Source organism: Rana temporaria, chromosome 9 (genome assembly GCF_905171775.1).
Source record: "Rana temporaria chromosome 9, aRanTem1.1, whole genome shotgun sequence".
Taxonomy (NCBI): Eukaryota; Metazoa; Chordata; class Amphibia; order Anura; family Ranidae; genus Rana; species Rana temporaria.
The window spans coordinates 169,597,388-169,624,389 of record NC_053497.1 but is presented as its reverse complement, the minus strand read 5'-3'; the positions used below and the strand labels follow the sequence as shown (position 1 = coordinate 169,624,389).

Below are 27,002 nucleotides of genomic sequence, written 5' to 3'. Positions count from 1 at the left end.
GCCCCTGCTCACATTGAACTTTATTTTTTACAAATTAGGCCCATGGCCAGCTAATTACAAGGTTATTTATGTTAGAAAGTAATAACACCTTGGTGGTCCAGAGGTGTTAGATAACAAAACCTTTTAAATTCACAAAGCCAACAGAAACAAGTGGAAAAAGGTCTCACAAAGTTTAGAAACCAACTTTAGCCTTTTGTTGGTCATACTGACGAAAATAAACTATATAAAGGGCAGCTGGGACGTTCAAAGTCTGATCTTCTCTCTCTCTCTCTCGCTAAATGAAACAGAAATTTCGGTAAAATGTCTTTATGAAGGCTAATATCAAGTGTCCTCTCCATAATGGGTTTTGAAGGTCAGAAGCAGACATATCCAGTCTAATGGGTAACGTACTGAGCATATTTTAGTGCATTATGTCATTTGTAGTGAGAATTTATAGCTGTGGTACATGTGAGTGCATATGAGCTTGACGGTAAGAATTTTTACACAAGAAATGATGTTATAACCCGATAAATAAAATGATCACAATTTATGAAACTAACTTACCTCAACCCCAAACCTTACTGTTCACCTTAGGCCTCGTACACACGACAGGACCTGTCCGATAAAAACGGTCCGCGGAGCGTTTTCATCGGACATGTCCGCTGGGATCATTTGGTCTGATGGCTGTACACACCATCAGACCAAATTCCCCGCGGACAGGATACGCGGTGACGTGGCCGCGATGATGACACGGCGACGTGCGCGACCCTGGAAGGTCAATGCTTCCACACATGTTTCTTAGCAAGCTTTCGTAAATAACCCCCACTGTGTTTGTTTTCATTCTCCCTTCTTCCAGCTGCACATTATTTGCTTTTTCATTTCCCATCCCTCTGTTCAACTGCTAAGAGCAAGTAGAAGAAGACCTGTGTAAGCTCAAGTAGAAGAAGACCTGTGTAAGCTCCCAGTTAAATTAGTCAGAGCTTTTACAGGGCTGAGGTCTCCCTGTCTGCCCCTATATGACAGCACTGGACCAATTAAGCTAAGAACTACAGTTAGCACCTATTTTCAGGGATATTTAGAAAAATATACAGACATAAGGGTTCATTGAGTACAATGAATACCATAAACCCAGGCTATGTCCCTTTAATGCATTAAAATTTTTTTTTAAGTTTGGTTAATGCATTTTTTGGAGCCACAAATTTGAAGATGATGAGTGATGATGGTGCTACTCAACAAAAAGGGTGAGGGGGGTGACTGGAATTATCAAATGAATAAGGCCCTACAATATGTTCATATTTGGCAGTCATATATTGAGCTTTCTCTGAATAATGTGTCCTTTACAGGGGATCCCTGTTCCAGAGGATCCCACGTTCCCGCCTCCCCCCCAGTCCCCAGAAGTAAATAATAGAGTATTTACCATTTCTAACCTGTTTAAGATGCTCTTGATCTGCGAATCCTTCTCTGCCTGCTGCATCCGGAGTCGCTTCTCACTCTGCTCTAGCCGACACTGATATTGCTGCAGCATTTTATTCGTTTGTTCTTCCTGGCTAAAAAGGCGTCGCTCGTACTCCTCTAGTTTCTTGGTGGACATGACGAGCCGTTCCTTCAGAGTGTAGATCTCCTCCTCATACTCCTTTACCTAGAGGACCAGCGAGAAAGGGAAGAGGAGAGAGAGGAGGAAAGATGAAAGGAAAGAGACAAGAGAGTTGAAGGAAGTGGACAGGGGCGATCCACCCTATAGGCTCACTATGCAAGCCGCTTAAGGCCCCCGCAAAGCGGCGGCGGGCCCCCCAAATTACTAGAGGCCCGCCTGGTGAGAAGTAATTTTTGGCACCTCACCCTGCTTCTCAACTCGCTGGCTGCATGGGAGAAGAGGTAAGAATTCAGCACCCCCTGCTTCTCACTTTAATGTAAGATGTCATTTCCGACAGCAGAACACCCCTCCCCCCGCTTCTCAACTCTTGAATCCTTAATGTGACATGTCACTGTCGGCAGCAAAGCCTCCGCCCACCCCCCTCCCCCCGCTCTTCTCAACTTTAATGTGACATGCCATTTTCGGCAGCCCCCCCACTTCTCAACTTTAATGTGACATGTAATTTTGCTTAGGGCCCCAGGGAGGTCAGGATCGGCACTGGAAGTGGAGCAGTAAGAACAGATACTGAGAAAGAGAAGAGAACAAGAACAATTGTGACATCATTGAGTGAGCGGACAGAAAGGAAGGAGTTGAAAAACTTTGAGGAACAGGACAAGCTGGTGGAGATACAGGACAGGATAACCTAGATCAGGGGTCTCAAACTGGCGGCCCTCCATCTAGGGTGACCACAATTCCAAACTGCCCTTCAGGGACACCCACCTCTTTCACAAATATGTGCCAATTTTAAAAGCTTATATGCAAGTAATTGGCCATAATAGGGGTAAGGGGGTCCGGGTACTGCCTTGGGGGACATGTATCAATGCAAAAAATGTTTTTTAAAATGATAGCCTTTTCGGGACTCAGGAGCAGTGATTATAATTATGTTTAAAGTGCAACAATAAAAATGAACAATTCCTCTAAATATAGTGCCTGGAGGGTCCCCTTAGTCTGCCTGTAAAGTGGCGCATGTGTAACATGCTGCAGCAAAAATTAAATAAAAAAAAAAAGTCAAATCACATTTAAATTGACTTACGATTGCAATTGCTGGCACCCGGCTATTGAAAAATAAAAAACGTAGTGTCCATACCAGACCCCTCGGTCTCTAACCCCCATCCCTATCTTATCCTGGCTGGTGGTGTGGTTGCATGCAGGCAGGGGGGTTATCAGAATCTGGAAGCCCCCAAAAGACCCAAAGGGCCTGGAATGGACTAGGGGGACCCCGTGCTTCCCAGCCCCGCTCCTTAACGACCAGCTTTTACTGCGTCCTGGTTGGGCGCAGTGCATTGCAGGGCATTTGGCGGGCGAACTCCCTGGGCTGGGAAACAAGCATGTTTCCATCGTTGGCTCATCAGGTGGCTGTATCAGTCATTCCGGGACACAGTATTGTCCTGGAATGAAGGTGCCCAGGACACGGGACAGACCTGCAAAATACGAGACTGTCCCGGGCAATCCGGGACACGTGGTCACCCTACCCATCATACCTCTGCTTGTGGAAGTCATGCTTGTAACTGTCAGTCTTGCAATGCCTCATGGGACTTGTAGTTTTGCAACAGCTGGAGGGCCGCCAGTTTGAGACCCCTAACCTAGATGCATGCCACTATAATGGAGAAGTAATAAGAGATTGTGGAAAGAAAAGTAGGAGAGGACAACAAAAGAAAAGAAAGACAAGCAGTAGGTGTAGGAGTAGCTGGGATAGTGGGGGAGAAGCAGAATAGGATAATACAGAAGCAGGACAGAATTTTAAGAGAGAAGGGAAAAGGGACAATAGCAGAGAAGCAAGACAGAATGGTAAAGGAAAAGCCTGACAGGGTGCTGGAAATGCCAGCAAAGCAAGTTGGGATTGTGGAAGTGATTAAAAATGATGTAAATTTTGTAAGCGAAGACAGAACAGTGGTAGAACAGAATGCTAAAAAACAAGCAGAATAAAATGGAGGAAGAGCAGTAGTACAAAATGATAAGGGAGAAGTAAAAAAGGGATGACGGGGGCCATAAATGGATGATGTGGAACCATAATAGGATGATGCAGAAGAAGTTGGATGAGCATTTGTTTTTGCCCGAATGCATTTTCGTTGGAAATTGGGGGATTTTCACGTTCGTTTTAACAACGAGCGCGCAGAATCCGAAATCCGATATAAAAAAATGCTTTTTTTTTATTTAGTTGTGACAACAGTTCAATATAGATAGAAGATTCAACATGACGGTGACAATAGCGATCTGTGTCTATCGAACCTGAGGTCGAATGTGCCTAATCTAACTCTATTAGTCCAAGATTATTCGACATAGAGAGAAAAGATTCAACATTATAGAGACATGAAGGTTCGATATAGAGAGAAAAGATTCTACATAGAGAGAAAAGATTAGACATTATAGAAAGAAAAGATTTGACATAGAGAGAAAAGATTAGACATTATAGAAAGAAAAGATTTGACATAGAAAGAAATGATCCGACATTATAGAGACATGAAGGTTCGATTTAGAGAGAAAAGATTCAACATTATAGAGACATGAAGGTTCGATATAGAGAGAAAAGATTCGATATTATAGAGACATGAAGGTTCGATATAGAGAGAAAAGATTAGGCATAGAGAGAAAAGATTCGACATAGAGAGAAAAGATTAAACATTATAGAAAGAAAAGATTTGACATAGAGAGAAAAGATTAGACATAGAGAGAAAAGATTCGACATAGAGAGAAAAGATTAAACATTATAGAAAGAAAAGATTTGACATAGAGAGAAAAGATTTGACATAATAGAGACATTAAGATTTGACGAAGCAGCTAAAAACATACGATCGCCAAGAGCGGACATTTATGGTCAAATGCTAGACCCATAGGCTATAGAAGAATTCTATTGTTGGTTAACTAGTAATAATAATTCATAAATATAATTATTACTAGTCATACAACATTGGAATTCTACTATAGCTTGTGGGCGGAGCATTTGACCTTACAGTTTAGCTGCTTCGTCGAATCTTCTTAGAACATTCGACGGACACCATAAGCCCTCAACGACAGATTCGACCTTACTTAAAGCGGGGGTTCACCCTATCGACAGTAAAAAAAAAAAAAAATTTTTCTTTTACCTTTAAATCAGGCACTGTAGCGCGAGCTACAGTATGCCTGTCCCGAATTTTTTCCCCCCATACTCACCTTGTAGTCGTCCATCGAAGATACCGGGGAATGGGCGTGCCTCTGGAGACGGAGGATGATTGACGGCCGGCTCTGGCGCGTCACGCTTCTCCGGAAATAGCCGAAATAGGCTTGGTCTTCACGACGCGTGCGCATAGCCTGTGCGCACGCGCCGTGAAGAGCCGAGACCTACTCCGGCTGTCTTCGGGGAGAGTGACGTGCCAGGGCCGGCCGTCAATCATCCTCCCTCTCCATAGGCACGCCCATTCCCCGCGGGAGCCGGAATCTACGATGGACGACTACGAGGTGAGTACGGGGTTAAAAAAATCGGGACAGGCATACTGTAGCTCGCGCTACAATGCCTGTCTCGATGGTAACATCATGGGATTGTGGGTGAACTACCGCTTTAATTCGGATTTTTGGACGAATGCATTTTTTAATGAAACAAAATGAATAAAAACGAATTTCGGGAGTAACTAAATAAAAAATTTTTTCGGACAAAATCGAAATTCCGAAATAAAATATTTTAGTGTGCACATGTCTAATGAGCAGTGGAGGAAAGGTGAATGAAGAGAAGTAAGAAAGGATGGAGGAGGAGGACAAGGTAGCAGAGGAAAATGAGGACATGGTAGTAGAGGTGCAGTGAGACGAGTTTGTAGAAGAGACGTAAAGCCTCGTACACACACATGGTTTTCTCGGCCAGAAACAGCAAGAAAACTGCTGGCAGAGCTTTCTTGCCGAGTATACCGTGCGTGTGTACGAGGCTTTGAGGTTTCTCGTCGAGAAAACTGCCCACAATCTAGACGAGAAAAATAGAGAACCTGCTCTCTATTTTCTCGTTGTGTTTTCCTGCCGAGAAAGCTGAGCGTGTGTATACTTACCTGTCTCCATGGAAACCCGCGCATGCTCGAAATGACTTTGACGCATACACGATAGCTTCCAAGGCATAGGTAGGGTGAAGCAAGATGGTGGCGACGGCATCGAATGTAACAAGCGCATGCTCGTCGTAGTCGATGATGTCACTGCGTTCGTGCCATTCAAAAGAACGGCGGTTCTTTTGAATCGTATGTGTGTACACTCGGCCGGCAAAAAAATCTTGCCAGGAATCTCGTCAGGAAAAGCAACGTTTTTTTTTCCCCCGACGAGAATCCCGGCCGGGTATACAGGGCTTAAGAGAGGATGGTGCCAAAGGGGCAGAACAAAATAAGGAGAAAAAAAATAGGTGGTGGAAAAGAAGCAGTGCGGGATGGTAGAGGAGAAGTGGACCAGGAAACGACCATGTAGAAGAAGCTGGACATGAAAAAAAAATTAAAACTGGACTTCATAAAAAAAGACAAAAACAGGCTCATGGAAATGCAAACCAGGATAGAAGCAGAAGAGAGATGGTATAAGAGAAGCTGCATAAGAAGTTGGAGGAGAAGTAGGATGGAATGACAGTAGAGCAGGGGAGAACAGAGAAGGAGAAGTTGGATGGGATATTAAAGGGAGTTGGACTTAATGAGGGGAGATGAACAGGATTGTGAGGAGGCAGGCCAGGAGAGGCGCATAGAAGAAAGAACAGGATGAAAATGGAGAAGCAACTTGGGATGGTGAAGAAGTAGGACAGGATGACAGTAGAGCAGGATGGCATAATGACAAGCTGGACAAGCTATTGGAAGAAGTACCCATGAAAGTGAAGTTACCCTTTAAAGTGACCCTGGCCAGGATGGTGGAAAGGGGGTGTGAATGGCTGGTGGAAGAGAGGCATGATGGTGGGAAAAGAACAAAGCAGTATACTGGAAAAGGCGCTGGCCAGGATGGTGGAAAGGGAGTGTGAATGGATGGTGGAAGAGAGGCGTGATGGTGGGAAAAGAACAAAGCAGTATACTGGAAAAGGCGCTGGCCAGAATGGTGGAAAAGGGGTGTGAATGCATAGTGGAAGAGAGGCGTGATGGTGGAAAAAGAACAAGGCAGTATACTGGAAAATACATTGACCAGGATGGTGGAAAGGGAGTGTGAATGGATCGTGGCAGAGAGGCGTGATGGTGGAAAAAGAACAAGGCAGTATACTGGAAAAGACGTTGGACAGGATGGTGGAAAGGGAGTGTGAATGGTTTGTGGAAGAGAGGCGTGATGGTGGGAAAAGAACAAGGCAGTATACTGGAAAAGGCGTTGGCCAGGATGGTGGAAAGGGGGTGTGAATGGATGGTGGAAGAGAGGCGTGATGGTGGGAAAAGAACACGGCAGTATACTGGAAAAGGCGTTGGCCAGGATGGTGGAAAGGGGGTGTGAATGGATGGTGGAAGAGAGGCGTGATGGTGGGAAAAGAACAAGGCAGTATACTGGAAAAGGCGTTGGCCAGGATGGTGGAAAAGGGGTGTGAATGGATGGTGGAAGAGAGGCGTGATGGTGGGAAAAGAACAAGGCAGTACACTGGAAAATACGTTGGCCAGGATGGTGGAAAGGGGTGTGAATGGATGGTGGAAGAGAGGCGTGATGGTGGAAAAAGAACAAGGCAGTACACTGGAAAAGACGTTAGCCAGGATGGTGGAAAGGGGGTGTGAATGGATGGTGGAAGAGAGGCGTGATGGTGGGAAAAGAACAAGGCAGTATACTGGAAAAGACGTTAGCCAGGATGGTGGAAAGGGGGTGTGAATGGATGGTGGAAGAGAGGCGTGATGGTGGAAAAAGAACAAGGCAGTATACTGGAAAAGACGCTGGCCGGGATGATGGGAAAGGGGCAGGGCAGTATGGTAGAAGCAGGACAGGACAGGAGGGTGGAAGAGAAGTACGGTAGGATGGTGGAGAAGGAAAAGGAGAGGGTGGCAGAAGAAGTCTGAATAGTATTGTGTAGAGGATAGCCGTACTTACCCTCTCAAGGCGACTCTCATCCATGGACTTTGAGTACTCTTTAAGTTTGTACTCCTCTCGTTCTATGTGAGAGCTTTCAATGTCGGCGGAGAGATGAGGCATATTAGACACCCAGGCAACTGTGCGTTCCGAGGCAGGAGTGACTGGATTCAGTGTGGACTGCGTGTGTGAATGCTGAAGGAGGAAAGCCAAAGATTATGCACAGCCTAACCAAACAAACAGACAGTAGTAGTAGACTGTGGAAAACGTTGATGGTACCTGCTTGGTTATACTGGGTTTAAGCCCTCCACCATCTTTCTCCACTGACTGCTGCCTCAGTCTGGCAGCTCCATACGTTGGTTCTGGGCTCTGCAGGAGGTTACCGCTGCTTGGCCGGGGTTTATGGGCGGCCTGCACCGTCAGCTGTTGGGATTTGCCCCTGTGAAGGGGAGGGGGCTGCGTTTCCGGCCTTCGCTGTACACTGGGGGCGATGGTGATTTGAGGGGGGGACAGCATGTGCTGCAGATTGTCTTGGAGGGAAAGCTGCCTCTTGCTGTATTATAAGAAGGAATAAAGTACGGCGTTAAAATCTAGTGCCAGCCCAAAATGAACACGGAAAATAACTTATGAGGGTACCAAACAAACATTTAAAACTACTGAGACATTTCAGCAAAAACAAGCCATTTTTGAGGAACTAACAATACTAGCACTGTCTCGCAAAAGGAGCAGGATTCAGGTCAAAGCGGCGTGCAGTACCGCGTTTGGCATGAGGTGGGGGGTGCCGGAGCTGAGCCGAGCCGATTGTAGCCGATTGGCCCATTCTGAGCCGTTTGGAAAGGCTCAGAAATACTAAGTTCCTGAGCCCTTCCGAGGTTTGCCGAGGTCAGCCGAGCTGTCCTCTGGCCTTTCCGGCTGTTTCTGAGGCTCTTCGGCGCCCCTCTTCTGGCCGCATCCGGTATTGCATGCCATTGAAGTCAATGCGGAACAAATTATTTTCGTTTCCATTGACTCTAATGGGGAAACTCACTTTGATATGCGAATACTTTGGATTACGAGCATTCTCCTGGAACGGATTATGCTCGTAATCCGAGATTTCACTGTATATGTTTTGTTGTGCCTGACAGAAGCAACTCTGTTCAGTCAGTCTTGTGATTCGCCCATTATTGTTGCACTATTTAGGTAGGTGGTGGACCTCACTTTTCCGTTTTTATGGTAAAATGCTACAGCTTGGACACATCCCTGTCATCGGGTCTTCTGACTGGACAATGAAGAAGCAGCATGAGAATGTCATCCAATGTCCTCTCTTCTCCAAGCTCCATGTTTGACTATTGGCCATATGCAATGCTTTAGGGCAGTGATGGCGAACCTTGGCACCCCAGATGTTTTAAAACTACATTTCCCACAATGCTCATGCACTCTGCGCTGTAGTTGGGCATCATGGGAAATGTAGTTTGAAAACATCTGGGGTGCCAAGGTTCACCATCACTGCTATAGAGCCTGACTGGCTCGCCAGAGCTGGCACTCCCTTTCTCAGTCTGAGATCATTGGTGTGCATGGGATCATAAGAAATAAACATAAAGATGGGTTTCAGATACTTTCATTACCAGTATTTCCAATGCATCTATGCTTTTTAATCCAACATGACTTGATTAACTGTCTTTTTTTAATATCTGCCTGGAATTCAGATTTCACACCTGGCCTATTGTTCTTTTAGCTGATCCGCATGAACAAATTCTACGTATCCGCCCAATCGGCAGGATAATAATCTTCATTCTTTTTTTCTTTAAGCTTTGATCATTTTTCACAGTCAAATTACAAAGTTCTCAGACCTAGCATAGCAGTTCATCTCTCTACCATCTCCTTCAATACGATTATGGCAGTAATTGCCGGGTCACTACAAGGAGAAAACCAAATTAATGGGACTTTTCAGGTGGTAATTTATATACAGCGGGCAGACTAATGCTCCGTACACACGATCGTAATTTCCGATGGAAAAAGTCAGATGGACTTTTTTCATCGGATTTTCCGATCGTGTGTAGCCCCATCTGAGTTTTTTTAATTCCTTTAGACTTTAGATATAGAACATGCTCTATATTTTTCCGATGGAATTCCGATGTGATTTGGCCGGGCAAAAGCTTGATGGTGTGTACCATAAGCACCATAAGTATTGAAAACATCACTATTTTTCCAGGTAAAAACATTTCTAAAGGCGCTATTAACATGAAATGTTCACCGTCGGTAACAACCCATGCAATCCATACATACAAAGACATCAAAACAAATACATTCAGAAATTAAAGCGGGGGTTCACCCAAAAAACACATTTTTAACATTAGATTGAGGCTAATTGTGGGAAGCACAATCGGGTGTTTTTTTTTAAATCAATGCAGTACACAGAGAGAGATCTTCTCCGCGGCTTCCGGGTATGGACTGTGGGCCTGGGCGTTCCTATTTGATTGACAGGCTTCCGACCGGCTTCCGACCGTCGCATACAGCGCGTCACGAGTTGCCGAAAGTAGCCGAACGTTGGTGCGCAGGCGCCGTATAGAGCCGCACCGACGTTCGGCTTCTTTCGGCAACGCGTGACGCGATGTATGCGACGGTCGGAAGCCTGTCAATCAAATAGGAACACCCAGTCCCGAAGATCATACCCGGAAGCCGCGGAGAACATCTATCTCTAAAACGGTAAGTACTGCATTGATTTTAAAAAATACACCCGATTCTGCTTCCCACAATTAGCCTCAATCTAATGTTAAAATTTTTTTTCGGGTGAACCCCCGCTTTAAAGGGGTTGTATGGGTTCATTTAAAAAAAAAAAAAAAAATTCATACTTCCCTCCATTGTGCAGTTCGTTTTGCACAGAGTGGCCTCGATCCTTGTCTTCTGGGGTCCCACGGTGGCTCTTGTAGCTCCTCCCCGCAAGAGCTAACCCCCCTCTGGGAAGCGTTCTCCCGAGGGGGTTACCTTGAGGGCGCGCTCCCATGTGATACACTCGGTGGCCATAGCCGCCAAGTGTATGACTCGGCTCCGCCCCCCGATGTGCAGCGTCATTGATTTGATTGACAGCAGCGGGAGCCAATGGCTGCGCTGTTATCAATCTAACCAATGAACAGCCAACGAGCCGCTTGGAAAGCGACGCGGGAACGAGCCCACGGTAGTTCGGGGCTCAGGTAAGTAAAACGGGGGCACGGGGGGGGCGTAGAGTGCAAGGTGTTTTTTCACCTTAATGCATAGGATGCATTAAGGTGAAAAAACACAAAGTTTAATAACCACTTTAAGTTATGTGTAATAAAATGGAACCACACAGTCAAAAAGTATTGAACATGCTAACTGAAATTAGTTTAATACTTCAAAATCTTTTGTTGGCAATGACAGCTTTAAGACGCAGGCTCATGAATGGAGAAACTAGTGGCATGCATTGCTCAGGTGTGATTTTGGCCCATTCTTCCACACAAATGTAAAATCTTCAAAACTTGATGGTTCCGTGGGCCTCTCCTATAAACTCTGATCTTTTCATAGATTTTCTATTGGATTCAAGTCATGTGATTTGCTGGGCCATTCTAGCACCTTTATTTTCTCTTTGAAGCCAATAGAGAGTTTCCTTGGCTTTGTGATTGGGATTGTCTTGATGAAATGTCCTCCCTCGTTTCATCTTCATCATCCTGGTAGATGGCGGCAGATTTTTATAAAGAATGTCTTGGTACATTTTTCAATTCATCCTTCCTTCAATGATATGAAGTTTGCCAGTGCCGTATGCTGAAAAACAGCCCCACACCATAATGTTCCCTCCTCCAAACCTCACTGTTGGTATGGGGGGTGTTTTTGGGGTGATGCAATTCCGACGGACTAAAAACCATGCATGCTCGGAAACAATTTGACGCATGGTCGGAAGCATAGAACTTCATTTTCTTGGCTCGACGTAGTGTTTTACTTCACCGCGTTCTTGACGGTTGGATTTTAGTGTGACTGTGTGTATGCAAGACAGCTTGAGTGGAATTCCGTCGGAACTCGTCAGAAAAACCATCAGAGTTTATTCCATGGGAAAACCGGTGTACAGGGCATAAGGTTGCCAAGGTCTTGAGAGAACTCTTTGCTTTTACCCATCATAAAATGTTTCTTGCGTGACACCTTGGTAATAAGACACCTTTTTAATTTGCACTGACAAGGGGCAGGATTGCTTTCTATTTACTGATAGATTTCAGCTGGTGTCTTGGCTTTCCATGTCTTTTTGATCGTCCCTTTCTTCATGTTTTCAAAACATTTTCCCTGTGTCATTCCATTTTATTACACATAACATAATTTTTGAATTTATTTGTTTTGGTTTCTTTGTATGCATGGGTTGTTACTGACATGTGGTGAAAATGTCATGTTAATAGCACCTTTAGACCCGGTTCACACTGGGGCGACACGACAGGCGGCTCAGCCGCCTGACGTGTCGCGTCCCATTCAATGCAATGAAACCGTTCTAATAGGAGCGACGCAAGTCGCTCCGACTTAGAAAAAGGTTCCTGTACGACTTCGGGGGCGGCTCGGGGCGACCTGCATTGACTTCCAAACAGAAGTCGTTATGCAAATCGCCTCTGAAGTCAGCCTCAGGACGACTTGCAGAGTCGCCCCCGAAGTCGTGCCGCCCCAGTGTAAACGGACTCTTATAAATATATTTACCTAGAAAAATGGTGATGTGTTCGAAACTTATTCTACCCGTTGTATATAATAAATATTAAACATACAGAAAAAAGCCAAGGTAAAAAAGTTTTTAGGCTTTGCATTGTTTATTGTAACCAGAAGCCAGTGCACAGTTAGTAAAAGATTAATTAAAAACATATAACTATGGGCATATAAATCGGGTTTGCCCCAAACCATATTATTTTAACTTTACAACAGATACAAGTGTATCATGATTAGAATAATAACTCATTCAAACACCCCAAAATTACAACCACAGAATGATATAACATCTCATGATGTGATGTTGCAATCCAGAGGTGAAGATAGCATAGTGCTTTCAATCTTCAACAGGTTTCGTAGACAACCCTGCTTCTTCAGGAGACAGTGGTGTTTTAGTAAACCTTGGTTACATATACTTTACATCTGCTGACTGTGCATCCAGGACATGGGGATCCAAATGCTTAGGGTCCTTTTTCTTCCGTCAAAAAAACGCAACGGATGAAAAACGGATGTTAGCGGACGATCCGTTTAACATCCGATCCGCTAACATCCGTTTTTCATCAAAATATGTAATAAAAATAAAGTTCTAACAAAAAAAAAAACAGATGGAAAAACAGATGGAAAAACAGATGGAAAAACAGATGGAAAAACAGATGGAAAAACAGATGGAAAAACAGATGGAAAAACGGATGGAAAAACGGATGGAAAAACGGATGGAAAAACGGATGGAAAAACGGATGGAAAACGGATGACAACGTATGTAAAACGGATGAAAAAACGAATCAACTGATGATAAAAAACTGATCTAAAAAACGGTCCGCACGTGTGAAAGGACCCTAAGTCCATCTCTACAAAAAGAAAAGTTGACAGTGGGGGACACCTAACACGCATGATGCGATGCTGCAATCCAGGTAATATAACATAGTCCCAAAGCTCCAACGTATTTCACAGGAAAACTTGCTCTTTCAGGCACTTTAGTAAACTTTGGTTACACAAGCTTTTATACTCTTTTGTGGACCAGCGGTAAGTATCCCCCACTGCCATCTTTTTTTTTGGTGGAGGTGGGCTCAGCCTTTGGATCCCTATGTCCTTTGAATGTGCAGTCAGCAGATCTAAAGCATACATACAAATGAATGTTTACTAAAGAACCACACCCTCCTGAAGAAGCAGGGTTGTCTGCGAAACGTGTTCCGAATTGAGGACTTTTATGTTCACCCATGGACTGCAACATCACATCATGAGATGTTATATCATTCTATGGTTGCTACCTTGCTTGTAATCCTGGGATGTTTGCATGAGTTATTATTGTGGTCGTGAAACAATTGTATACAGTAAAACCTTGGTTTGAGAGTAACTTGGTTTGAGAGCGTTTTGCAAGACAAGCTAATTTTTTTTTTTTTTTTTGCCTTGATATACAAGCAATGTCTTAAAGTGGAGGTTCACCCAAAAACTTAATTTTTAACATTAGATTGATGCTCATTTTGTCAAGGGGAATCGGGTGTTTTTTTTTTAATCGAAGCAGTACTTACCGTTTTAGAGAGCGATCTTCTCCGCCGCTTCCGGGTATGGGCTGCCTACTGGGCGTTCCTATTTAATTGACAGGCTTCCGACAGGCTTCCGACGGTCGCATACATCGCGTCACGATTTTCCGAAAGTAGCCGACGTTCGGCTTCTTTCGGCTACTCGTGACGCGATGTATGCGACCGTCGGAAGCCTGTCAATCAAATAGGAACGCCCAGTCCTGCAGCCCATACCCGGAAGCGGCGGAGAAGATCTATCTCTAAAACGGTAAGTACTGCTTCGATTTAAAAAAAAACACCCGATTCCCCTTGACAAAATGAGCCTCAATCTAATGTTAAAAATTGTTTTTCGGGTGAACTCCCGCTTTAATATAAGACGACGTCAAAAAAAAAAAAAGTATAAAAAAGAAGAGAGGAGCATCTATGTGTAGCAATATGGTGACATTTAATGAAGGTACAACATTGGAAAAATTGTTGTAAAATTTGCACTTGCTTTCGGATACAATAAACTATTGTGAAGCCTATAATCTCTTTTATATGGCTATTTTCTTTATGTTTTATATTTATTATATACTGCATATTGGTTGGCACCAGAAAAGTCCCATTTATTTGATTTTCTCCTTGTTTATTTTGTTTATGGATGTGGTACTAGTAATGCCTAGATCAGCAATAGTCTTTAGATTACATGAACATGCAAGGTTGCATGCTTACACCTTCAAGGGTCCTCTTCCAAATTTACCATTTTGGTTTTGCATGCTCTGCATGGGAGGAGGCATTTATATCTAAGCCACAGTGAGGTATGGACCAACCTATAGGTCAGGGGTGCCCAACCTTTTGAAGAGTGAGGGCCACTTAAGCAACTTGATAACCATTCGGAGGCCACAATGAGCGGAGTGGGTGGATGACAAGTCACGGCTACTCTATAGGCCCTCCGATCCGCCCTGATGGAAGGGGACGAACTCCATTCTGTTTTTCAGGTTGGAGGTAGGCATCTGTCGCTCTATAGAGATGAATTGAGGGTCCCATTTGGTCGGGCTGATCGTGTGAAAGGGGCCTAAGACTGCTTTCACACTGATGTTCTGTGGTTTACCCACACTGCGGGTGCAGCGTAGTGCACCGGTGTCTATCCTGCGGGTTAGCGGAACTTTGCCATAGACTCCGCCTGTGCAAAAGCCGGTGCTGTAGAGGAAGCATCGGCTTATGGGGCTTCGCAGCTGCTTTCTTCCACTACTACCAGCTTCATTCACAACACTGATGCTGTGGTATGGCAGGTCGGCAACCTGCGATCTGGGCTTGCCAAACCACCATTGCAAAGCAGGAGGTCGCGGGCCACATCAGAGGTCTCCGCGGGCCACATGTGGCCCCCGGGCCACTGGTTGGCCACCCCTGCTATATGTTATATCAGTAAGAACTAATGTGTTAATAATTCATTCACTCTGAAACAGCTTGTTTTGGCATGAACATAGACATATGAAGACACATGCTCAATGTCCCTATGAGCTCCTGAACTGCTGGTTGTAATAGAAGATTTGCACACAGGTGTCTCAGTTATACCTTTTCCTGATTCTGTTTGAGCTTACTTTATGCACAAACAAGTCCATGTGAGTCTAAGGCAGTGTTTCTCAACCGGGGCTCCATTGAACACTAGGGTTCCTCCAAAGGTTCCTATAGCTGTGACTTATTGATCTCCAATCTGTTGGTGCCTGCATAATTTCTGATCCAACACCATTTGGCAGATCTTTTTTTAGCTGTCTGTGATGCCCCGTACACACGACCGGTTTTCCCGTTGGAAAAACTGCGATGAGAGCTTTTCGTTGGGAGTCCCGACCGTGTGTATGCTCCATCTGACTTTTTCCGCACAGAAAACTGCCAGAAAAAAAATAAAAAGAGCAGGATCTCGTTCGTCTGTATGCTTTTCCGACGGGAAAAAAAAATATGCATGCTCGGAAACAATTTGACGCATGCTCGTAAACATACAGTAGGTGTTTGTGATATTGTGCTTTTAGCACGACAGCGTCGCGCTGATACTCGGCGACAGGGTGCCGAGATCTCGCCGACATCTCACACTCACTGGAATAGTGACAGCACATCCCAGCAAGCGTGTCATAGAAGCGACGGGAGATCCGACTTGGATTCCCGCCAATTCTACACGTGTGCGGCGTTTGTTATGAATCCTGAGGGGGAAGTCCCCGCCGGATTTTAAATAAAAATCCGGCATGGGTCCCCCCTCAGGAGCATACCGGGCCCTTAGGTCTGTTATGGGTTGTAAGGAGAGCCCCCCTACGCCGAAAAAAACGGCGTAGGGGGTCCCCCTACAATCCATACCAGACCCGTATCCAAAGCACGCTACCCGGCCAGCCAGGAAGGGAGTGGGGACGAGCGAGCGCCCCCCCCCTCCTGAGCCGTACCAGGCTGCATGCCCTCAACATGGGGGGGTTGGGTGCTCTGGGGCAGGGGGGCGCACTGTGGCCCCCCCACCTCAGAGCACCCTGTCCCCATGTTGATGAGGACAGGGCCCCTTCCCGACAACCCTGGCCGTTGGTTGTCGGGGTATGCGGGCGGGAGGCTTATCGGAATCTGGGAGCCCCCTTTAATAAGGGGGCCCCCAGATACCGGCCCCCCACCCTAAGTGAATGAGTATGGGGTACATCGTACCCCTACCCATTCACCTGCAAGAAAAGTGGTAAAAACACAAATAAACCACACAGTGTATTAAAATATTTTATTAGTCTGCTCCGGAGGCCGCCCCCTGTCTTCTTTATTAGCTCTTTTACCAGGGGGGGCTTCTTCTTTGACGTCTTCGGGTGGGTGGGGGCCGCCGTCTGGTTCTCTTCCACCGCCGGGGGGGGTGGCTTTTAAAAAAGCCCCCACCCCCCCGGCGGGTTTCCTCCGGCGTCTTCGGCGGGGCTCTTCTTCTTCCGCTATCCCGACGGGTCTTCTCAACTCTCCGGGGTTCTCCTTCTGTCTTCGCCGCTCTCCGTTGTTGACTCGGCGCACCCCGGTTCTTCGTATCGCTGTCCGGTCCCTTCTTCCGTGTTGTACGTCTTCTTCCGTGCTGTGAGTTCTTCTTCCGCGCTGTGACGTCATGTTCTTCACTTCTCTTCTTCTCCCGATGTTGACTCGCCGGTCCTCCTCGCTGAAATGACGGATGCGCGCCTTGCATCGGACCTATATAGGCCTCACAGTCCCATCATGCTCTGTACCTACCCATGTGATACCTACCACATGGGTATCACATGGGTAGGTACAGAGCATGATGGGACTGTGAGGCCTATATAGGTCCGATGCAAGGCGCGCATCCGTCATTTCAGCGAGGAGGACCGGCGAGTCAACATCGGGAGAAGAAGAGAAGTGAAGAACATGACGTCACAGCGCGGAAGAAGACGTACAGCACGGAAGAAGGGACCGGACTGCGAGACGAAGAACCGGGGTGCGACGAGTCAACAGCGGAGAGCGGCGAGACCCCCCGGATAGCGGAGAAGACCCGTCGGGATAGCGGAAGAAGAAGAGCCCCGCCGAAGACGCCGGAGGAAACCCGCCGGGGGGGTGGGGGCTTTTTTAAAAGCCACCCCCCCCGGCGGTGGAAGAGAACCAGACGGCGGCCCCCACCCACCCGAAGACGTCAAAGAAGAAGCCCCCCCTGGTAAAAGAGCTAATAAAGAAGACAGGGGGCGGCCTCCGGAGCAGACTAATAAAATATTTTAATACACTGTGTGGTTTATTTGTGTTTTTACCACTTTTCTTGCAGGTGAATGGGTAGGGGTACGATGTACCCCATACTCATTCACTTAGGGTGGGGGGCCGGTATCTGGGGGCCCCCTTATTAAAGGGGGCTCCCAGATTCCGATAAGCCTCCCGCCCGCATACCCCGACAACCAACGGCCAGGGTAGTCGGGAAGGGGCCCTGTCCTCATCAACATGGGGACAGGGTGCTCTGAGGTGGGGGGGGCCGCAGTGCGCCCCCCTGCCCCAGAGCACCCAACCCCCCCATGTTGAGGGCATGCAGCCTGGTACGGCTCAGGAGGGGGGGGGCGCTCGCTCGTCCCCACTCCCTTCCTGGCTGGCCGGGGTAGCGTGCTTTGGATACGGGTCTGGTATGGATCGTAGGGGGACCCCCTACGCCGTTTTTTTCGGCGTAGGGGGGCTCTCCTTACAACCCATAACAGACCTAAGGGCCCGGTATGCTCCTGAGGGGGGGACCCATGCCGGATTTTTATTTAAAATCCGGCGGGGACTTCCCCCTCAGGATTCATAACAAACGCCGCACACGTGTAGAATTGGCGGGAATCCAAGTCGGATCTCCCGTCGCTTCTATGACGGCTCTGTCTCCATCGCGGCAAGCCAGCTCGGCGCTGGCTCCCGCGATGGGGCTCGTAGGTGCTCAATCTCGCCGAGAAAGAGAGCGAGATTGACACAAAATCGGGTTCACCTACTGTAGAACTTCATTTTGTCGGCTCGTCGTAGTCTCTGCGTTCATGGCAGTCAAGAGTTCACCGGACTTTTGTGTGACCGTGTGTATGCAAGGCAGGCTTGAGAGGAAATCCGTCATGAAAACCATCGTTTTTTTTTTTCCCGAAGGCATAAGGGAGTCTGAAACTTAACTACGGGATTAAACTGTGAGTACGGCACAAAAAAATAAAATAAAGGCATACTGTAGCTCGCGCTAGTATGCTGGATTTTATGGTAGAAACTTGTTATTTAGGGTGAACCACCGCTTTAATCATCCTATCACCTTAAGTTTAAACACACTTATCAATGCGAGTTAATATTTTTAAAAGTGTATACAGTGGAACCTCGGATTGCGAGTAACGCGGTTAACGAGCGTTTTCGCAATACGAGCGCTGTATTTAAAAAAATTGGGACTCGGTTTGCGAGTGTTGTCTCGCAAAAAGGGGGACGATTCAGGCCAAAGCGGTGTGCAATACCACTTATGGCCTGAGGTGGGGGGTGCCGGAGCCGAGCAGATCAAAGCCGATTGGCGCCGTTAGGAAATGCACGGAAAGGCCACGGCTGACCTCGGCAATTCTCAGGTAGGAAGTCTTTCCGAGGTTTGCCGAGGTCATCCCAAGTGTCCTCGGGCCTTTTTCGGACGTTTCCGAGGCTCTCCGGCGCCTTCCCGCTCTGGCCGCATGCGGTATTGCATCCTATTGAAGTCAATGCGGAACAAATTATTTTAGTTTCCATTGACTTCAATGGGGAAACTCGCTTTGATATGCGAGTACTTTGGATTACGAGCATTCTCCTGGAACGGATTATGCTCGTAATCCGAGGTTCCACTGTATGTATAATTGGCTATTATATACAGTATGCACATTGTGGCAGCCATATTTGCATGGTTTACTGTTTCGTGGTGCTGCACACATTGTGCTTCTTTTGTTTTTCAGTGCTTCATTGCGGAGATTTCCCTTCACTTCCTTCCCAGGAGATACAACAGGAAATCAGAGGAAATTACCTGAATGGGTATCCCCATAGGAAACTAAAAATGACCTAAACTCTCTCAATCAATTTGAACTTTTATGCTGCTAGCCCAAGTAAATAGATAGGAAGGTATTATATTTGTTTGTTTTACACTTCTTTTTTTTTACAATTCTTTAGTTGCTTCCAGGTTTGTATCCAAGGCCAAATCAATGTCATACATCTCAAAAGTCATCCTGGTATTTGTTTTCCTTTCATCTGGAGTAGGGGCTTTCTCAGCTAAGAACATCCTCCTGTCTGCATGCCTGAGCTAATGGCAGATGGATGCCAGGAAGTAAATCCTACATGAATCACCTGCCCTTATTCAAGATGGCTGTGGCTAGGAGGGAGTTTTTAAAACAAACAATTCAAAACAAAATAAATTATGGAGACATGGATGGATGGGGGAGTTTGCTTTGAATATCAAAAACAAATTAAATAGTGTTTTCAGTTTGTGGTGCTCAGATAAAGTTAACCACTTAAGCCCCGGACCAAAATGCAAGTAAAGGACCAGGCCCCTTTTTGCGATTCGGCACTGCGTCGCTTTAACTGACAATTGCGCGGTCGTGCGACATGGCTCCCAAACAAAATTGGCGTCCTTTTTTCCCCACACATAGTGCTTTCTTTTGGTGGTATTTGATCACCTCTGCGGTTTTTATTTTTTGCGCCATAAACAAAAATAGAGCGTCAATTTTGAAAAAAATTGAATTTTTTTTACTTTTTGCTATAATAAATATCCCCCAAGAATATATAAAAAAATTGTTTTTTTCCTCAGTTTAGGCCGATACGTATTCTTCTACTTACTTTTGGTAAAAAAAATCGCAATAAGCGTTTATCGGTTGGTTTGCGCAAAATTTATAGCGTTTACAAAATAGGGGATAGTTTTATTGCATTTTTATTAATTTTTTTTTTTTTTTACTAACAATGGCGGCGATCAGCGTTTTTTTTCGTGACTGCGACATTATGGCGGACACTTCGGACAATTTTGACACATTTCTGGGACCATTGTCATTTTCACAGCAAAAAATGCATTTAAAATGCATTGTTTATTGTGGAAATGACAGTTGCAGTTTGGGAGTTAACCACAGGGGGGCGCTGTAGGAGTTAGGGTTCACCTAGTGTGTGTTTACAACTGTAGGGGGGTGTGGCTGTAGGTGTGACATCATCGATTTTGTCTCCCTATAAAGGGGATGACACGATCGATGCAGCCGCCACAGTGAAGCACGGGGAAGCCGTGTTTACACGCAGCTCTCCCCGTTCTTCAGTTCCGGGGACCGATCGCGGGACCCCAGCGGCGACCGGGTCCGCGAGTCCCGGAGCTTCAGACCTGGTCGCGGGAGCGCGCCCGCGACCCATGGCTGGGTACAGGACGTGCCTGTACGTACATCTTCCCAGCCGTGCCATTCTGCTGACGTATATATGCAGGAGGCGGTCCTTAAGTGGTTAAGTTGTGCTTTAATTGGGGCTTAATCATAGGAAGTTACATAGTCAAGTTGTTGACTGTACTGATGATATACAGAGATAGTATAGATAGATACCGTGTTTCCCCGAAAATAAGCCCGGGTCTTATATTCATTTTGGCAACAAAAGACAAAGTAGGGCTTATTTTTGGGGTAGGTCTTATCATGTAATGTGCCGTCTTCTCTCCCCCTCTCTTTCCCTGCCTGATAAGAATCCCCAGTGTGAACAGAGTTAAAATGCTTGTAAAATCCTATAATCCACTCTATTACAGTATTATATAATGTACAATGTGTGTGTTTCTGTAATATAATTGTACCAAATACGTTCGTTATGGCACCGCTCTGCGCTTTTGTGACCCGCCGGAGCTCTCTTCCTCACAATTATATTACAGAAACACACACATTGTACATTATATATATAATACTGTAATAGAGTGGATTATAGGATTTTACAAGCATTTTAAACTAGGGCTTATTTTCGGGGTAGGGCTTATATTGCAGCTCTCCTGGAAAATAACGGTAGGTCTTATTTTTGGGGTAGGTCTTATTTTCGGGAAACACGGTAGCAGGAAAAGGAACCTACACATCTGTGCATACAATTTTTTTTGGGGGGGGGGGGAACATGCGATTTTTGTTTTTTGAGAAGTGTCATAGGATTTTAGCCCAGAGGCAGTCACTAAAGTTTCAATGTGGCGGAAGCCATGGCATGGATCAACGAGCCCTGAGTAGGACAAGAGGTTACCCAGGATCATTTGCAAAGGTGAGTGCAGGGACAGGTTTGACTGAGTCCTACAGTTTCAGGGAATGTATTGTTATGGCGTTAAATTGAAAAGATCCAAAGGAGCTTATTAATTTATTAATAACTATCAAAGCACATGTATATGCCTACAGGGATACCCACTAGACTAGTATGCCAGTACATCAGTTGGGCTCTTTGTGCAAAATAATAGTATTTGTGGATACGTGGTCAACCAAAATGTTGTAGTTTACCTAGTGGGAAGGAACTCTGGCTGACTGAAAACCACCTGTGTGCAAATATCCAAGGGAAGCAAACTTTTCTTATACTTCCCAACTACTGATTGAGGACCTACCTGTTACCGCACAACCAGTACCCAAAACTGCCCAATTGCATTTACCTCTGCTGGGCACAGTGTATAAATATATCCCTTGTACAGACAGTTGTCCTCTAAGGTGGCAATGATGGAAACTCAACTGTAGGCATGGCAATTAATCATGATGTAATATTCAGTCAGAAGGTACACTCAGCCCTCTAACCCTAACCCCAAACCCTAACCTTTAAACCTAACCCTTTCCTGTCCTAATAGTGACCCCAACCCCAAGTCTTAAATCCTAATCTTTAAACGTAACCCTGACCTGTCCTAACCCCAACTTCTAAATCCTAACCCTTAACCTAACCCTAACCTGTCCTAACCCTGACCCCAACCCAAAGTCTTAACCTTTAAACCTAACCTTAACTTCTAAATCCTAACCCTTAACCTTTTAAACCTAACCCTGACCTGTACAAACCCTGACCCCAACTCCAAGTCTTAAATCTTAATCTTTAAACCTTACCCTAACCCCAACTTCTAAATCCTAACCCTTAACCTTTAAACCTAACCCTGACCTGTCCTAACCCTGACCCCAAGTCTTAAATCTTAACCTTTAAACCTAACCTTAACCTCAACTTCTAAATCCTAACCCTTAACCATTTATAAACCTAACCCTAACCTGTCCTAACCCTGACCCCAACCCCAAGTCTTAAATCTTGACCTTTAAACCTAACCCTAACTTCTAAATCCTAACCCTTAACCTTTAAACCTAACCTTGACCTGTCCTAACCCTGACCCCAACCCCAAGTTATAAATCTTAACCTTTAAACCTAACCCAACTTCTAAATCCTAACCCTTTAAACATAACCCTGACCTGTCCGAACCCTGACCCCAACCCCAAGTCTTAAATCTTAACCTTTAACCCCAACTTCTAAATCCTAACCCTCAACTCTTTAAACATAACCCTGACCTGTCCTAACCCTGACCCCAACCCCAAGTCTTAAATCCTAACCTTTAAACCTAACTCTAACCCCAACTTCTAAATCCTAACCCTTAACCTGTAAACCTAACCCTAACCTGTCCTAACCGTTAAGCCTAACACTCATGCCTCCAAGAAAGTAAAAAAAGCACTCTCTAAATCCCATCGCTTCGATCAGAAATGTTTACCTCCAATGCAGGTGTATTGTCTTGCCAGGATCCTTTCTGGCAGTCGCTAGCAATATTGCACCTTTCCAAACAAGGAACATAAGCCCGTAAGAGGGATGCAGCTTTGGTTTTGACTGCCAAATGATGTGGTGTCTGCATTTTAAGCTTGTGAAGCGTCATTGCTCAAAAGTCTTTTCTCCAGTGGAATACAAAATTCCTCTAACAAGATAAGGATATCCTAAAAGTATTACAGTAACGTGTGCATTTTACACAACAGGCTTATTTTAAAAGGCACCAGGCTGTAGACACAGGAATGGCAAGGCACCTTCACATACCAGAAACTGCACTGCTATTTTTCAGCAAGAATTTAAGACAACATTTTGACTTTTTGGGACACTAGAACAATTAACATTTCTGTCCGTTTCCTATAAAATAGCAAATATTTATTTTCTGAACGCAGGCCCACTTTAAGCCTACCCCTGTAATTTAAAGTCTAAGGCCCAGATTCACAGAGAGCAAGGCGCACATTACGCCGTCGTAGAGTAACCACCGTATGCTACGCCAACGCAGCGCAGAGAGGCAAGCATTGCATTCAGCAAGCCAGTGCTCCCAACGCTGCGCCAGCATGGCGTGGGTTTTCGAAGGCGTACGCCGGCGTAGGTGGAAGTGGGCGTGACCCATGCAAATGAGGCGTGACCCCATGCAAATGATGGGCCGAGCGCCAGACAGGTACGTATTACGAACTGGGCATGCGCCATGACGTGGACGCACTCCTATGCGCCTTCTCACAACCACGCCGGCAAAACTGTCTAAGCTACGCCTGAACACTGCGTACGCCGTGAACATAACGTACGCCCAGCCAGACACAAGTCCAACGCACAATACGCCGGCTTGTGTTCCCTGGTGCAGACCTGAGCATGTCTGTTGTTTATGGGGAATAACTTTACGCCAGACATACAACTTACGCGCATTTCGCGTAGCATGCGCCGGGCACGCGCACGTTCGTGAATCGCCGTATTTCCCTTATTTGAATGGCTAATCAATGGGAGCAGCACCATCCGCCCAGCCTAAATGCGTGCCCACTCTACGCCGGCGTAAGCAAGATACGTCGGCGGGGTGTAGCCTGTTTTTAGGCGCATATTAGTTTGTGGGTCTGGCGCACAGATACGACGGCGCACATTTGCACTTACGTTGGCGTAACTTGTTTTACGTCGGCGTAAGTGCTTTGTGAATCTGGGACAATATTCCCACTTTCAGTGAGGATGCATCTGCACTGCAAGGGCTAAATGCTTTAGTCTATGGTACAGTAAAAGCACTCTTAGTTGCCAGATCCTCCACTCAATTGACAGACAGTGCTTCCCTACAAGCCAGAAGCATCCCTCAACATCCTCACTTCCAGTGCATTACTATGGACTCTGCCCCAGTCTTGCATAGCTCCCAACTGTCCCTGATTTCGAGGGACTGTCCCTGATTTGAAACAAAGCCCCTCTTTCCTCCTCATTAGTCCCTCATTTTCGTTTGATCCATAGGCGTGCTCAGGGGGTGTGCTCTGTTGGGGGGCTTTGGTGAAATATCAGGGGTCTAACCAGACCTCTGATGTCTCACTTGTTAAACAGAGAAAGCCTCTGCACAGAGATTCCTCAGCCCCTTTCAGTGAATGAGCGTAAAGTGCTCTGTGCTGAGCAGCTTTCTGTTCAATCACAAACTGGATAGTAAACACAGCGGGGGCCCAGGCTGCAGGGGGAGTCTGCGCCACCCGGGGTGACTAGGGTGTGCCCAGGCGTTTTTCCGACTGGAAAACTGCCAAAAACAGACGGTTTTCTCGTACACACGGCCGGGTTTTCCGTCTGGAAAAAGTCAGCCGGGAATCCCGACGGGAAAAAAAGAGAGCAGGTTTTCTTTTTTTTGTCCGTGTGTATGCAAGGAGCATACACACGGCTGGGATTCCCAGCCAAAATTTCACCTCACAGTTTTCCCATCGGGAAACCCCGTCTTGTGTACGGGGCTTTAGCCATAAAATTCTGCAACTGTGCTAAGAAAGTCCTTCTAAAGTTTTATGAATCACATTATCCAGGGCATCTATGCAGAATAGTAGAGCCAAGGGCAAGAGCTGCAATCTCGCAAAAAGAATGAGATTATCTACGAGGTGTGTCTTAAAAGTTTGGTGAATGGTATAAGAAAACAAACAAATTACCTTTAGTGCCGGTTCACACTACCGCGACTTGGGATCCGACTTGTGTCGTCCCAAGTCGCCCGACATGAGAAATTCAATTGACGTGAATGAGAGCCGTCTTACAGTACACTACTAAAGTCGCTCTGACTTCAGAAAAGGTTCCTGTACTACTTCAAGGCGACTTGAATGGAAGTCGCCTCCAAAGTCGGATTACTGTCTTAACTGAAGCAACTTTACAGGAAAATTGTTTTCTCAGGCAAACCCCTCCCTCCCATAGAGCTGATTATTGTTTGATTGGCCACTGGCAAAGTCGCCTGTCCTGGAGGCAACTTGATGTCACGTTGTAAGCCGCTCCAAGTCGAGCTATAGTCGTCTCGCAAAGTCACGCTGGAAGTCGTGTTGCCCCTGTGTGAACCGGCACTTATTGGCCTTCAAAATAATCGCTATCCTTCACAACGCACTTTTGGCAACTTTTATAAAGCTTCTGGAAACTGTCAGCAAAGGCCTCTAGGAATCTAACGCAGAATCGCTGTCACACATTCTTCGATTGCCACCACATCCACCAAACGTGAGCCTTTTATGACACTCTTCAAGCGGGGAAACAGAAAGAAGTCTGCAGGCGCCAGATCAGGGTAGTACGATGGATGATCGAGAACAGGTCCGCTGCACTGAACCAGGAATTGGCGCAAACAGAATGCACATAAAGGACGGATCCTGGTCACACATGTAAAGAGGTTTCCATCTGTTTTGCATTCGGTTTGTCTGTCAGCTTGGGCGGCACAAACGGGAACAGATCTTCCCCTTAACCGAATCTTCGTGGGGCAATGGTGCCGCACCATGTCCTTGCTAATGGCAAATTCCTCCACCATCAATCGTAGAGTCAGTGGACGATCTTGTGCCAGCATTTGTTGCACTCCTTCCATATTGTCTAGGATTCTGCTTGTCAACGGCCAACCCGAACATGCCTCGCCCTCAGTCATTTCCTTCCCATTGCAAAAGTGTTTGAACCGTTGTAAACACATTATCTGTTTATGGCTTCCATCCCCTACACTTGCACCAACATTTAATGCGTCTCCGTCACCATTTCCCCCACATTGTAGCAGAACTTGATGGTCACTCTTTGCTCCATTGCACTGTGGCCCTACCCTACCTCTCGCACTGACTACCCACAGCTGGTTTATCCTGATGGTGACGTGTACTCCATGCTGGGTGGCACTTCTCAAGGGGTCTCAGTATAGCCATGTGCGTGCGCGTGAACCTGGTCCATGTTGCCGTTGAGATATCAGACCATTCACCAAACTTTAGACACATCTCGTATTTCAGGAAACAATTTCCGATTGAGTTTTTCAGTCCAGTTTGCTTTAATCTGGACAACAGATAAGGAGCCAATAGCCAGCTGTAAGGCCGGACTAGCCAGAACAAAGTATGACTTCAATAGAGTCTCCAAATGCCTATCAACCGAATCCTTAATGGAATGCCCTCAATTAAACAGTAGATTGATTATTCAGTGCAAGAATGGTTGGGCTAACAATGGGAACAATCAATTTCTTCTTGAATTCTTCTTCCATTGGGACCAGTCATTATAAAGTGCCCAATTGGACTGATCAAGAATAAGGAAAGGCTTTCTAGGAATTGTCTGCCTTTTCATGCCTATAGGAGTATGTGGAGGAGAGCTACGTTTATCTTGCTAGAGACTAGTACACACTGCCTCAGTCAATAAGTCTACTGTAGCCAGCATTGTGGTAAGAAGGTGAAGAATTAACTTCACAAAATGTTGGGGTTGAAAAGCCTCCACTAAAATGTCAGATTCCCCTTTGCCTTCTGCATATATGAGTGTGACAATTCAGGATGTAAAGCGGGGATATAGTTAGGGAAGAAGAGGCTAAAGGGCATTTATGGCTATTGGCACCTGCCATTTCTAGAAGAAATAGATCAGACATAGTTGCAGAAAGTTCTCCTTTA

At 45.9% G+C, this 27,002-nt stretch overlaps 1 protein-coding gene across 5 annotated transcripts in view; it reads right to left on the bottom strand.

Moving 5' to 3' along the window:
* SYNGAP1 (synaptic Ras GTPase activating protein 1) overlaps nt 1-27,002 on the bottom strand; it is a 469,079-nt gene that overhangs the window by 49,962 nt on the left and 392,115 nt on the right. For 3 of the 5 annotated variants that reach the window (XM_040324977.1, XM_040324976.1, XM_040324979.1), the window contains 3 exons: nt 7,850-8,123; nt 7,592-7,765; nt 1,397-1,618 (listed from right to left, as the gene is read on the bottom strand). In XM_040324977.1, coding sequence (XP_040180911.1) covers nt 1,397-1,618; nt 7,592-7,765; nt 7,850-8,123 — 670 coding nt within the window. The remainder of the gene's footprint in view (nt 1-1,396; nt 1,619-7,591; nt 7,766-7,849; nt 8,124-27,002) is intronic. The other 2 variants (XM_040324980.1, XM_040324978.1) reach the window with 1 other exon arrangement.